The sequence below is a fragment of the Corticium candelabrum genome, chromosome 22, assembly GCF_963422355.1.
Source record: "Corticium candelabrum chromosome 22, ooCorCand1.1, whole genome shotgun sequence".
NCBI lineage: Eukaryota > Metazoa > Porifera > Homoscleromorpha > Homosclerophorida > Plakinidae > Corticium > Corticium candelabrum.
Window position 1 is genome coordinate 2,944,942 of NC_085106.1, and position 14,564 is coordinate 2,959,505.

General features: G+C 41.3%; 3 protein-coding genes across 3 annotated transcripts; 2 read left to right on the forward strand and 1 right to left on the reverse strand.

The window, feature by feature from the left end:
• Positions 1-9: 9 nt before the first annotated feature.
• Positions 10-8,043, forward strand: LOC134197336 (mitochondrial import inner membrane translocase subunit Tim17-B-like). The gene is made up of 7 exons (XM_062666634.1): positions 10-79; positions 143-242; positions 306-363; positions 6,859-6,987; positions 7,221-7,256; positions 7,590-7,664; positions 7,788-8,043. Exons 1-7 carry the CDS (start codon positions 51-53, stop codon positions 7,892-7,894), a joined length of 534 nt encoding a protein of 177 aa, XP_062522618.1. The 5' UTR covers positions 10-50; the 3' UTR covers positions 7,895-8,043.
• Positions 8,044-8,160: 117 nt separating this feature from the next.
• Positions 8,161-12,369, forward strand: LOC134197334 (blastula protease 10-like). The gene is made up of 5 exons (XM_062666633.1): positions 8,161-9,527; positions 9,594-9,797; positions 10,304-10,433; positions 10,957-11,363; positions 11,428-12,369. The coding sequence occupies exons 1-5, from the start codon at positions 9,290-9,292 to the stop codon at positions 12,093-12,095; spliced, it is 1,647 nt and encodes a 548-aa protein (XP_062522617.1). The 5' UTR covers positions 8,161-9,289; the 3' UTR covers positions 12,096-12,369.
• A 985-nt stretch (positions 12,370-13,354) lies between these two features.
• On the reverse strand, positions 13,355-14,099 carry LOC134197711 (capping protein inhibiting regulator of actin dynamics-like). Its single transcript, XM_062667057.1, has 3 exons — positions 13,701-14,099; positions 13,515-13,625; positions 13,355-13,462 (listed from the first exon to the last, which is right to left on the reverse strand). The coding sequence occupies exons 1-3, from the start codon at positions 14,097-14,099 to the stop codon at positions 13,451-13,453; spliced, it is 522 nt and encodes a 173-aa protein (XP_062523041.1). The 3' UTR covers positions 13,355-13,450.
• Between the last annotated feature and the right edge of the window lie 465 nt (positions 14,100-14,564).

Sequence of the window (14,564 nt, forward strand, 5' to 3'; positions counted from 1 at the left end):
TGATGAAGACGAACCCCGTATGTATGTGATAGTCACACGTGATCAACGGCATGGAAGAGGCTTACCAGAGAGATCCTTGGTGCGGTGTACAGAGGATTGTGATTCTAACAAACTATACTAGTTAACTGTTGCTTACACTTAGTCCCTACAGAATTCTGGATGACTGCGGTGCGGCCTTCTCAATGGGCGCCATTGGAGGTGCAGCTTTCCATCTCGTGAAAGGCTACAGAAACTCGCCTCCGGTATAGACAGATAGACAGGTAGTTAAATAGGCATTTGGTTAGACATTTATTTGACTTGTGTAGGGAGCAAGGATGTTAGGAGCCTTGAGTGCTGTGAAGACCAGAGCGCCTGTTTTGGGAGGTAAGAGTTGTGTAGAATGCTCACGTAGACATGGTAGATACCGTATTTCTTTGATTAACTTAAGCACCGCCTCGTTTAGACTTTAGATGATGCACTTCATGTAGCGTACTTACTCAGTCTTTGAACTGGATCATTTGCTGTTTTGTGTGCAGTCGCCTTTACGCGTACACGTGTAGCTGTTGTAAGAATATTTAATTTAACGACTTGAAGACAGATATTTTGCGTAAACTTTCTGGTTAGCTGTCTAACATGGGAGATGCTTGCTAATAAATAAACGCTGATCTCTCGATCTTGTTTAAGTTAAACCTCATCTCAGAGTGCTAATAGAAATAAATGTTATGTCATTTATTAGAAGAAATGCGGTACTTGAAATTCCAATGATATGAAAAGGAATTTCAGTTGTCATTTCCTCTTTAGACATGTAACTAAACTCTTAAGCATGCCTTGATTTCTAAGTTTGCTGGAATTGTACACAAAAGAGGGTTAAAGCGCTGAGAAGGTTTGTGAATGCTGAGTGTTTTTCAAATGACAATTTCTTTTTCTATGAAAAGCGTAAAGGCTGGTTTACAATATGATGCTGACGATGCTCACGAGGACACTCAGGCAGTCATCATATTGTAAACATTCACACGTCGCGTCATGAGCTTTGTCAGCGTCGATGCTCAAGTTGAGTCAAGTTCAACTCCAGTGCCCAAACCCGGACGTGCTTTAGCTTTTACAGGAAGCATGTGGTATTTATCAAATCAGATATCAAATCCAGGAGTAAAATATCTGGAAGTAGACTATGGAAGAGAAACTTATGGAAGGTGTACATGTAGGTACGGCTGCTTGTGACAGAGCAAGTCACAGGAGCACACAGATGCAAAGGCCGAGGAAACGCTTGGAAAAAGGTATCGAAAGAAACAGGGCTCCCAGCAGCAGACTGCAAAAAAGTGTGGACTCATTGTCGCGAGAAGTTTGGGAGAGAAGAAAAGAAAACCAAATCACAGAATTTTGTATTCATGGTATGGGTAGTGGCTCGACCCTCATCAAATGGTATTGTAAATGGTGCATTTTGACACCTACTCAGTGTCTTGGGGTGTTCTCATTAGAGTCCTCAGGAGGGTCAGTGTTCTCACTCACAAGCGTCCTCACTCACAAGCCCTCACAAGCGTCCTCGGCATCATATTGTAAACCAGCCTTAATTAAGGTTTACTGATACCAGAATATTCTCATCTTTGGCGCTACACTATCACATTATCACTAATTCTTTTTGAACTCATCAAATTCTGTTCTATTTTTAGCACTATTGATTTTAGCAATTAGTGCCTTTTATTGTGCATTGTCAATTTAATTAATTAGTTACTACCCTTGTTTCTAACAGTGCATACTCAGGATGGTAACGAACATGCTGTATTTGTCATCACTGAGAAATGTAGTATGCACACGTACCACTGCCAGTGTCTCTACTGTCAGGATGATCATTTCAATGTTGTGGCCCGTGATTCTCTTCCATCTAGGCACCATGTATAATGCATGAAATGCAATGGTACAGTACCCTGATGGCAGCAGGTTTTTTGAAGCTAGGAAATTTATTTCATTTTGAACTTCACACACTTCAAGATCAAGAACATTGAAAAGAATGTTACTAAAAAAGAATTGGTTACGGTAATGTAACATCTACTCTATCTATGAGTCATTGCATTTCAGTGTCAGTTGCTTTTTCTTGATCAATGATAGCCTGCTGCTTCTTGCTTGCAGCTGTCAGCAAAGAGTGTTAGTGTTATGATCTTGCAGTCTTTATCAACAAATACAGCTGTTTCTTATCTAGTGCCAAGATATTGTCTGCATGTGTGCAGCCACCACCTGTTTAGGAATTCATCCACTACATATCTTTGCTTGACCAGTCATTCAGACAATGGTCCCTTTCACGCTAGACCCTGGTTAACCTAAACCGTTGCTCATTATAGGTATGAGAAGCTGACTGCAGAAATAGATATCAAATTCCAGTACCTGGATGCGAATATGGCTTCGCTGTTATATCCAGAAAACCACAAACGATTTAGCAATTTCAATTCTGGATGATCAACAGTAGCGATTTCTAGAACGCACCATCCTGCTAAGGCTAAGGCTGGGCACAAAGGTATCACAAATATGGGGGCAGAGTGATAAACTTAAAGTATGCAAAGGGGGAAGTAACCGAGATCTAACCTAGCTAGCAAGTGGATTACAGGTAACCTAGGTTAATTACCTAACCTAGGCTACTGTTAGCTGTTCATACTGGCACGCGTGTAACCCAGGTTAGCCAAGATTAACTAGGTTAGAGCCCAGTGTGAAAGCGACCAATCTCTAGCATTCCGATTTTATTTGAGCCTCTAGCTGGATAGCCTGACACCATTGTGCTCTATTTTAGATAGAGAATCTGAAGGTGGAAAGGGTATCTGTTTGAAGTACTAGAGCAGTGTGTGTGAGACCATGTGTATCTCACACTAAACATGTCATCACATGGTACACATGTGTCTTTAATGTGCTGGTCTTGTTTAACCAGATTTTTTACTGAGCACTTAGATCATCCTTGCAAAGAACTCTGAATGCTTTATGCTTTGTTTAGTACCCATGTAACAGTGACGCTGTTGCACCTTTTGTCTCAAGACAGTGTCACTGCAAGGGCAGCACCTAGTCTTGCGTAGCCAGACCCCTTTCCGCCGCGTCATACTTCCGGGTGAAAATGGGTCTGGTGAAAGCCTTTGATGTCGTTGTGTGGCGTGTAGCCAGAAATTGGCTATCTAAAGATCTGATTTAGTTTCTTAAATGCTTTGCTAAAGACCAGACTGGTATGCACGCAGTGCAATCCTATCTCAATTAGCTTAGTTTTTCTTGTTGCGTAGAGAAAAACTCAAAGACTACAGCTAGAGTCGTTGCTGTTTGTGAAATCTGCATGTCTACAGCAGCAGTTAAACGTGGCCACAAGAACATTGATGTCGACAGGCTTCCATCTCCTAGCTTGGCAATCTGTCATGATCGACGTTGTACATGTAGCATTGTGAGATCGTGTCACAACGGGACTGAATGCAAACATAAACGATGCTGTTTGACGTCTAAAGCGACCGCAGACAGTCCAGAGTTGTCTTTCTGTGTTTGGGTAATCATCTCATGTGGTTTGTGCATTGCTTTACATCAAGTGCGTTCGAATTCAGTCTCGGTTGTGACATAAGCGCACAACGCTATGTTGGAAACCTGTTGATGTCAACGTTCCCACGGCTGCGTTTCATTGTTGCTGTAGACATGCAGATTTCACAAACAGCAACGACTCTAGCTGTAGTCTTCGAGTTGTTCTCTACAAAACAAGAGAAACTAATAGAGATGGGATTGCAGTGCTTGCATAGCAGTCTGGTCTTAGTGAAGCGGTTAAGAAATTGAATCCGGTCTTTAAATAGCCCATTTCTGGCTACGCGGCACACAGCGACATCAAAGACTGTTTACCAGACCCATTTTCGCCCTGAAGTATGACGTGGCGGAAAGAGGTCTGGCTACGCGAGACTAGGGAGCACCGTGTGACACCAATGAGCAGCACCTGTTATACACTAAAACGTGGGACTACAGAGATTTAGGTTTATGCATAGAGTGATATATAGTAGTTCTCGAGCCGCTTGCTGTAAACAGTAATTGCAGCTAATCTACAACTGGGATTATTCCATGTGTCGAAATGTTATTACTGAGCAAATGGTTTCTTGGCTAGTGACCAAGCTGTTACAATATTTTACAGAAATGTAGAACAGATGGAGAGGGTGTTTTTGTTTATGTCTGATCTAGATATTTCTTTGTGATATTATCTTAGTTGTCTAGAAATGAAGGCATGTTTGTACACTCATTAGTAACATCTACAAAGAGTCAATGAATTTTATGTATCAGTGGAGTGATTAGCCTATTGGGTTTATGGTCTTTTGTTTCAAGGGGCACACCATGTATAATTTACTTTATTTAGTTAGCAAATACATTCTTGCAGCACGAGCTTTACAGGACACCACAAATGCACTTTGTAACTGAGTATGTTTCAGTACAACATATAGTTATTATGAAATCTCACAACAGGCTTTGCCTTTTTTGTCAATGTACAAGAAGGCTATTTAGTAGTTAGATTACTTGAAATGGTAGCTTTGGCAAGAAGAGAAAATCGTTGTTGCTCACCTGGCTAATCATGTTTGCTAAAACATAGTAGTCTGTGTGGTCTGATGTACATATTTGGGATCGTTGTCTGCTCCTGTTGTTGCAGTGTTATTTGGATGTTCTATGGCATAAAGATTGCCTTTGCTGTTTTTCTAACTGAATGTTAACGAATAGACATTATCTGATGGAGCTTTACATTAGTACCTTGTGCATTTAGTGTGGCTCTGTGTGCTGTAATGTGACTCCACACAGGATGCTTAGAGGTTACGGGTCTGAGACCAGAACAGGCACATTCACCGGAAGTTTATGAGACATTGGAGACAGAATTGTACTAGTTATCAATATTGCTATATGTTAGCTTGACTGAATCTGCAGAGTTGTGGAAGTTATTTAATACTAGCTGTCTCTAGGTGTAAAACTAGTTTACTATGGCAGACCCACTATTTAGTTGAATTCAATTCTGATGTGTCAAATTGTTGTCGCAGATTGGCAGATTGTGAACTTACCACATCAAGAAAAATTGTTTGGATTAGGGTAACATTCTAGAAAAAGCGGGATGGGTAGGCAGACTTTTCCTTTTATTCCAAGTATACATTTAATACCAACCACACCTGAAGATGGCCCAACACAATGATACCTGATGCTTCAGACAAATGATCTTGTATTAAACCACTAACTCTAATTTAGCATGTAGTGACACATTGCTGATAAAGTTATCTAGGAAAGAAGTGATGGTCTGCACCAATGCAAGAACCCTTTTGTCTTTTAAAAAATTGTTCACAGATATGCAGAGAGCAAGTGACGTGTTTATTACCAAAAATGCACCATGTTCAAGACAAAACAACGGGCGACCTTCTAAACACAGGCAGGTGGGTTACTCTAATCCAATAGTTTTTCGGTTAGGCTCAAGCCTGGTTCACAGTATTGATGCCGACCTTAACGTCAGCGCCAACAATAGAAATGAATCCTATTCTAGCATCAGTGTCAGCATCATATTATTAACCAGGTTTTAATCTAACACAACAAGCAGTCTTATCCATGCTGTGTATTTATTTCAATGTTCATTACACTGGCTAACTTTTATAGACTTGAGACCAACAAATGATAACAACCATTGTAATACTTGATTGAGTATCCACTGTCCAAAGACACGTGGTTCATTTCTGTGCCAACACCTGATTGAAGCACTGTAGACAAGCTCTTGGTTGGTTTCTTGCTATACTGTGTGTCAACAAGCAGTGTTTATGGCTTTTATATAAAACCATTTGTTGAAAAGATTTGTTCAGGTTAACAATGAAAGGTCTTGTCAAGACAAGACATTTGTATGTGTTGGCAGCTTTCTTTTTTACAATAGAATTTAGAGCTACCAGAGGAAGGCAACTTCCTAATTGCTACAGAGAGTGTATATTAGAGCTTGTGATGAGCACACTGAAATGGATGCCAGTATTACTATGTACACTAAATGACATGGTGTGTACAAATGTTTGTAGAGAAATCATCACTGTCACGTATCATTTCTTGGGTCCGTCTTGTGATGGACTTTTGTCTGTATTATCTATTCTGGTGCAAAATGTTTTGTAGCACACTAAGCTCATAATAGTCACTAATAGGTTTTAACACATCTGTAGATCAGTTAGTAGTAGTATTATTTTCATGAAGAGGTTTCCTACTGTTGAGAGTAGTCATTGCTGACTTTAGTCTTTGATACTCCTCCGACTCACTCTTATACTATTCTTCTGATATTCCAAACCAGACTTCGGCACCTTTGTACAATTAGTGACTGTCTCGTTTGGTATAGAAATGCAGAGTAGTTGTTACAGGCAGGAGTGTATGTGATGTAACTCTTGATATGTTGGTAAGGTATGTGTATACTGTACTGTGGTGAGGTGTGGGTCCTGCTGTGAATATTCCTCTGTCTTCTCTATTGATCGAATCGATTTGATCAAGTTCAGAGACTGTAGCCAATACCACTGGATGGTTATTGGGTTTTATTCTATTAACCTGGAAATGACTGTATGAGAGACGTGTAAGGCAGTGTATTACAGCTGACTTGTGTTGGCAAATTGCGGTATTATTAATGTCCTAGATGTTTTAGCTAATGGAAATGGGTTACACAATCTGCTTAGTGCTGGAATGGTTTGAATAGTTCCAGCAGCGGTTTGTAATAAATAAATTTGATTTGTTCTAACTCAATGTTGTTGGTCAATGTGGCTACAGTGATGCTCCTATCTCACGCCATTATTTTATTAATTCAGTAGTCTATTGAATTGCATGATTGTAGGTGCTGGTTTATCTAGTTTGTGTGGTTGGATTCGAATATTGATAGATGACAGTTATGGTTTGTGGTAGGGAATTTTGCTGTTTGGGGAGGTCTCTTTTCGAGTTTCGACTGTATGCTGATGGGCATCAGACGAAGAGACGATCCATGGAATTCAATAGGCAGTGGAGCAATCACAGGGGCAGTTTTGGCGGCCAGAGGTAGGATCACATTCCTTACACACCCACTTATTAGTGTACAGTAGGATTGGATAATTGGGTTAGAGACTAGCTCCTACCCAAAGTCTGGGACCACTGATGCCATTGATATAGCCTTTTCTCTTTCTAATGGGACTATTAATGGGCATTTGTTGTGCCCTGATTTAATCAAGCTATAGATATCTTTGCAATTGCTTCAACATCTGGCTCATTGTGTGCTGTCTATTATTTCTTAGGTGGCTTGTCAGCTTCTTTGAGATCAGCAGCCATAGGTGAGATAACGTAGCAGTGTACTGTTTGTATGGGTGTTTTGTGTTAGAGCAGCTCAGTTTAGTATCTTGGTTGTTATAATGCAGGAGGCTTTATTCAAGTAACTCAATTGATGCACTTGAAATATTTAGTGGTAGACATGTGACTGGGTCATAATACAGAAACCTTTTGGTGGAACCGAATGAATGCGGGGGATGTTTGTCAGTGGGGTCCCCTCAGGAGGACACCTCGGAGCTAGAGTTGGCTTCTGTGATTATGAGTTTGTTGTCCTCTCTAGTTAATTAATAATGAAAAATTAATGCAACGATTTCTTGACCCAATCGGTGTTGTTGTAGGAGCCATTTTGCTAGCATTGATTGAAGGGGTTGGCATTGCTATAACCAGAATGACAGCAGAACAATTCAAGCCCGGTAAGTGAAATCAACAGATGAACATGTAGATTTGTTGAAGAGTCTTACTTGTTGTGCATGAATTCCTTGTTTGAATATTATTGTTTGCTACTCAGTCAGTCTTCTGTTTCTGTTGTGATACAGTGATGCCTCAACTACCCGATCCTCATCAACTGCCACCGTCACCTTCAGCAGGACTTATGCTCTCACAACCACCTACAGGAACAGAAGGACAGTATCAGTATCAATAGTTAGAAGCATATTTATAATAGGAAAGTGTGATACCGATTATAAGGTATACAAATGGCGTTGGTCACTGTTTTATACATGACATCAAAAGCCAGTAATAGCTGTGTGTGCGTGAGTCACCTATCAACAGCACTGGCTATCTTTGAAATGGTAACAGCACAAGAGCAAGAGTCAACATTGCATGCAGAGGAATCTCTTCCTTTTCTGTTTCATTTAAGTTATAATGAGGTCTTCCAAATACTTTTAGAATATAATTTATGCTTGGGATGCTATTGAAACATCCGTTTACGCACGTAACTCTTGCTTACGTTGACGCACAAACCTTGCCACCTTCTGTTCTGTTCAGTCATACAATAGATGTCCCTTATTTATCATAGTTGTTTGTCAGTTGTCCAGTGGGAACTAGTCCTGTTTTTTTAATATTTCCAGAATTGTGGAATGAATCCAGTACCTTAAGGACACCTTGAGACGTCTGTGTCTGGTCTTGTCTGCTGCATGCAGCCGAAACTGGATAATATGATCAAGACGAAGAGCATATATGCAGCCCGTTTGTGACCATATGCATTATGGAAAGAAGCTTTCAAGCTGTTGTTTAAGAATGGCTATAATACCGTGCATCTTCTTGCATTCATGAGCATCAGTGTGATATATAGCGATGACGAGGCTTCCGACACGGCGAGTGCTTCTTGACGCATGAATTGACTCATCTTTTTACAAGAAATGGCATGCAGCCAACGAAGGGTCCTCGCAGCAGCCTTTCTAAGCAAATAATCCCTAAACGGGAAGTCGGTGCTGTAAGACCCGCCCAAAAGTTGTGTAATGGTTTCCGCTCTATATCATTGAATGTGGTTTGTACAGCCGTACACCACACCGGGCGGCTACCGCGTACGTAGCCGGTGTTGAATTCAGACTTTTGCTGTTGAAGGTGATGTGTGCTGAGGCATATGCTTACCGGTCAAGTTTCAAAAACATGGAGAAAGCAGGAGAAGGGACAGGTACCAGTGAAAAAAGAGATTGCGTTGGAGGAATGCAGAAGGCGGTGACTGCTGAGGTCTGTGCAATAGAAGCCGAGTAGTGCTAAAAAGCAACAGAAACCAGTACCTTACCTCTACACACTCGAACTTCCGCACGCAGAGGAGTTGTGTCGAATGAATAATGAATTGTGTTTGCACGGTGAGCCACAGTTGCGTCTCGGATATGGAAATCTATCGAATGAAATGCCAATGGCACGAGCACGGTGTCATATTAGACAGCAATCGTGCATAAAGATGTTTGTATTTGATGTTGACACGTGTGATAATAACGAGATGGGCAGTATGCCGCCACGTATGGGAGATTTGCAGTGTAGCTGATATTGCAGGTTTGTAACGAGTGGGCGGGATACAGGACTGATATCGATGTATATCCTGTCGTGGTCTTCTAAGGACATTAGTATGGATATTGCATTACTTCCTGTGAGGACGGTACATAAGCTTACTGTCTACGTTCATTTGCTCAGAGGAAGGTATCTGAGGCTATTGACCGCTTGTCTACATTCTGCCGTTGCTGCTGATCACACCATGTTGATGCTCGTTTGTATGACTATACTTTCTTGTCCCGTGCTGTTGTACTCTCGGGCAGTTTCCAGATCTGCAGGTTGGAGGCAAACGTCGCTGCTCTGTTCGAGGTTCTATGTGTTAATTTCTGGATTTGATTTCCTAGTTGTGTGCTCAAATAGTCAAACGTCACTGAAAGAGCTCGCTTCCACAGACAGCATGGCTAACATTGCTTCACTTTCATCTGTTGACGAATTTCATCTGGAGAACGTTGCGTCGAGACGGAAAGGACGGGCTGTTACAAGTCATTCCAACGCCCTCTGGAAAGAGGCAATTATTCCTTACAAGTTTCATGAGTCAGTATTGGCAGGTATATTATGCTGTGACGCGCATCAACTAGTAGATCAGAATATCGCGCGGGTGGCCTTTGGCTAGCTAACGAAAGTGCGTCTTTCCATTGCAATGATAAAGAGCAATGAAATGCTAAGCATTGAGTGCATGAGGAGCATAGGTGCGTCATACTCCTTTTACTGATCTCAGAATGAAGATTCATGTCTTCATACTAGACGCATGTCAACTTGAAGAAGCTCCGATAACCTTACATACAAACCTCAAAGTGTAGAGTTTTGCTTGCTAGGAATGTGTTGATTAGCCTGCAATCACAAGTTTGTTGCATGCTGGTCGTTGCAGCTGCACAGTGCTTCCAAACTAATGGATGTGGGTTCTCTTGTGTCAAAACAACTGGCAGCTCTGAGCTTACAGATCTAGGCAGTGTCTATTATTATTCTGATGGGAATCAGCGTATATTACTTTAGACTCAGCCCACTGGTGGTTACCATCACGCCCCAATTTGACACGTTGATGTCTTTCCTTTAGATAGAAAAATCAAGAGAGCATTTACGGAAGCCATGACCAAATGGGAGCAGAACACTTGCATTCGGTTCGTTTCAGCTGGGAATAGTACACTGAACAGGAGATATCTCTTGTACACTACAGCACCAGGAAGGTCAGTCTAGCTACTTGGTCTTAATGGTTGGCTTCACTAGTTGTCTGTGATTACTAAGCTAATCATCTTGTTATCATTGGCAAGTTACGCCGAGCAATAAAGCGGCCTTTGCTTGAAATTAGACAATTAGATACAAATGCAATATGTTGATGTATGCTTGAACACTCAAAGCAGCCGACTTTTGCAGCCTCTCTGGCATGCACTTGTGTAATAATTTTTTCTACACATAGACTATGATCTCATGTAAATGATAGTTTATGTTTTTCTGTCGATCAACAAAGCGTTTCTATGTGCACATACCACTAGCAGGTGGAAGGACAGACCTGCTGCTTGCATGTGACAGAAACTTGTATTATCTTAGTTGTTTGAGATTATGATATCTTGTGCAGCTGGTCATTGACTAGATGTCCTTGCTATAGAGATATGATTGTAATCTCAAAATTTTTGTGATTGTTCCAGTACATGTAGCAGATTATAGAAACCACAAACCGGTTTGCTTATGATTGTTCTCTGGTTTATCTAGTGAGTGCTCGACTGCTGTTGGCAGGCTGGCTGGAGGTGGCCCTCAGGAAGTAAGACTAGGATTCAATTGTACGCCTCTGGAAGGAGTGGCTATGCATGAGCTGGGTCATTCAATAGGCTTCTGGCATGAGCACACTCGGCCAGACCGAGACAGATATGTAGAAATACTCTACAGCAATATCGACGAAGAGTATCATTCTAACTTTAACATTAGACAGGCGGAGGACATCGATTCCCTAGGACTACCCTATGATCTGGACAGCATAATGCACTATTCACTGGATGCTTTTAGTAATAACCAACAGAATACGATCCGTGTGAAAGTCGACTTTCAAGGAGTAGTTGGTCAACGATTATTTCTAAGTGACAAAGACATTCAGCAAGCCAATTTATTGTACAAGTGTCAAGGTAGGTAGACTTCTAGAAACTAGTGATGATCGTGCTGTAATTAGTGTGTTACTGTTGACTGCAGCTATGACTAAAAAGCGTCCTCTTGGATGTAATGGAGAAATTAGTGATGGTGATACCGTTGGTTTACGCATCCAAGCTGTCACAGGAGGATTAGGCCACAACTGGCTGCGTTGTAAAAAGAAAGATAATCTCCACTGTCGCCCTTCAGAGACAACATGTGCTGGCTATCACTTTGACAATAACGACTGGAAGCATTGTAAACACGATATGTTTCGCATTTTTTCCGTTCAGGCTAACCAGGATGGTGCTGTTCATGTTGGAGACACTGTGGTTCTAACAACTGCTACAAACAGTCACAGAGACCGTGGCTGTCTCACTTGCACCAGTGGGTTTAAGTGCAAGATTATTCCCTGTCCGAATGTGTTCTCTAACAAGTCCAATGTTTTCACTAACATGCACTTTACTATTGAAGCAGTTGATGCCAAAAAAGGAGATGTTTTAAAAGATCAGCACGTCATTGGATTGAGGTCGACTCAAGACAACAACCTGATGGCTTGCAAGGATAACGGTCGTGTCCCTCAGTGCAGGAGAAGGGGTTGTGAAGTGGATGCATCAGATGGTGTTCAGCCTCGTAGCCTTAGCAACTGCTCGGACGCACAGTTTGTTATCACGAAACTTGTCTCTCAGAAAGTGCAGGTTTCGTCTAGTAATTGCGAAATTAGAGACTAGTAGGAAGACAGAGATCTGCTATCATTTTTATAGACATAGATGTTTAGGTATAGCGTACGGTACAGGAGACAGTTGTAGTCTCTCTTACTGAACAGTAACGAGTAATTTGTTTGATTTATATTCTACTATGTATATAAGAGAGAGAGAGAGAGACAGAGAGCTGAAATACATTGCTTGTAGTGAGCTTTTGGAGAACCTAGAATAAGCTAACTCTTCTGTATTTTCGAAGCAGCTGCAGTTTCTACAAAAATTTATCTGATCTGGAAATAGAAAACGTGTACGCAAGTGTTACCTCTAATGGAAGGAGAAGTCAATGGTTGTTGTTGTCACAGCTGGTTTCCGCATATACCTCGGATGGTGATGCATTATGGCTTGCATGATATCGGTATGATTGCTGCCAATATCTGTTTTAGATCATTCGGTATACAGGATACCGGTGTAACATGCGTTATGCAGATGACGGTCCAGCGTAGGGTCTGATCGTATCACTAGAATTGCTAAGATGCCAGCAGAAGTGCCCTAATGTGAGCTATACAAATGCTAGAGATTAACTGTTAACATCTCTTGAGTAGATGACACTCATTGTGTTTATGTTACTGATAATCACCAACAGATCGTATCTGCCGCTATATCCTACAATAATTGTAAGTATGGATCCAGTAGTTTACCTATACAAAAGAAATACTTGATGTAATAATTGGTGGAGGTTTTGAACGATTTCCGCACCAATTCGGATGCTATTGCCGATAATCGTGCATTTTCTTGATCTATAACGGTGTCATCGTCGGTGTCTGTCGGTGTCTGTGTCCGTCTTTGCAAATACGTATAATGTAAGCGATTTTCTTTCTGGAGTTCTTCCTGCGTTCTTGCAGTTCATAGTCAAATTGGGACTCGAGCATTTCGCAGAGGAAACTCTAGAATTGGTATGTAGCGTGCTAATCGCACTATTCGAATGGTGTTCGTCTAGGTCGCTTGTTTCCTGTCGCGGACTCTCGAAGTTACTGTTAATATGGAAGGGAGACCACAAGCATTGTGGTACCATTCACTGTGAGACGGTACCGATGACATTTGACAGTCGGCCGGCGATTCTGACTGGTACCGGTTTGTGTGTATGATCGAAATTAGTCAAACTTTGACCTCCTTTATTTTTTCTGTCTTGTCGATGACTTTCTGATATTGCGTGTCGTCTAGACGATTTCATGCGATGTCCCTGTTTTTGTTGTGGTTCATAACACTTGGCATCTTTCGAGCGTCTTTGCTGAAGTTTACTGGACTTTTTTCTGCTTCGCGCATTTGTGTTCGTCTTACTTCTTTGAGAATAGCAGCAAACGTTTCTTCGAGCTGCACTCAAACCATTAATTTGAGAGCTACATAATTTTAATCTACATGGTGCATAGCATTTTTGCTTTAGTATTGTACCTTCTGTGGTTTTTCTTCTCGTGCATTCTGCTTTCGAATTTCGTACCTCTGACGGCGTTCATCTTCAACTGATTTTAAATGAGCAAGCAACTTTATCTTTTTCCGCTCCTCCTTGTACACATGCACAAACATTATGCACAACATCACACCACGAGGTTGAGCTATACTTTGAGCGATTGTCCTAACCTCGTCATGGTTTATCAGCCGGTGTTTCCATCTCATTTTCTCTTCTCTCTCCATTTTTGCCCGTATATTCTCTCGGTCACGTTTAAGTTTACTCAATATTCTTTTTCTTTTCTCTTGCTCTAGACGAAACTCTTTCTGCTTTCGCTTTTGATTTTTTTCTGCTCTTTCCTGTTTTTCTTTGTTAAATTCTCTAACTTTTTGCAGCCTCTGTTCAATCTGACGTAGCGCACATCCTTCAAAAGATTTCGTAGTCGCACGGGACGATGTTGTGTGCCAAATTTGCGACTTTGAAGTTTTGGTAGTTGAAGACATGTAGGTAGGTGCTGCTCGATCATATCGTTTTGACAGGCACTTGTCGCGCTGTTCGCAACAAACAACAAAACCATCTTCAGTGACCATGCCGCTGCGCACAAGATGCTGAAATTTCGTCGGTGTACTGTAATAACTCTTTAAATGGGGATCTAGAAGACTGTTGTAGGCCGGAAACGATGTGTAGGGGTCTGTGAGGTCGAAATGTCCATCACATTGGTTCGAGCGGTTCTAAATTTAATATAATTCGCAGATAATTAGTCTAAAATTTTTAGAACACATAGAATAAAATATCGTTACCTTTTGGCACATTCGTTTGAGTACAATGGTAGTTGTTCTAGGTGTGTACAGTAGACTGTAGAGACATTGTACGCTGGTCAAATCTATGGTAGCCATGCTCCACTGCGTGCCGTATTGTGACGTCACAGATTTAGTTCTAGCCGGGTTTTTCTACATCGACCGTTACCAACTCACAATAAAGTCAGAAAATGCAAATACTGAAGTTTGTCGTGTGATACTGAAACGACTTGAGACGTGTACTGTACTTGTATTTGG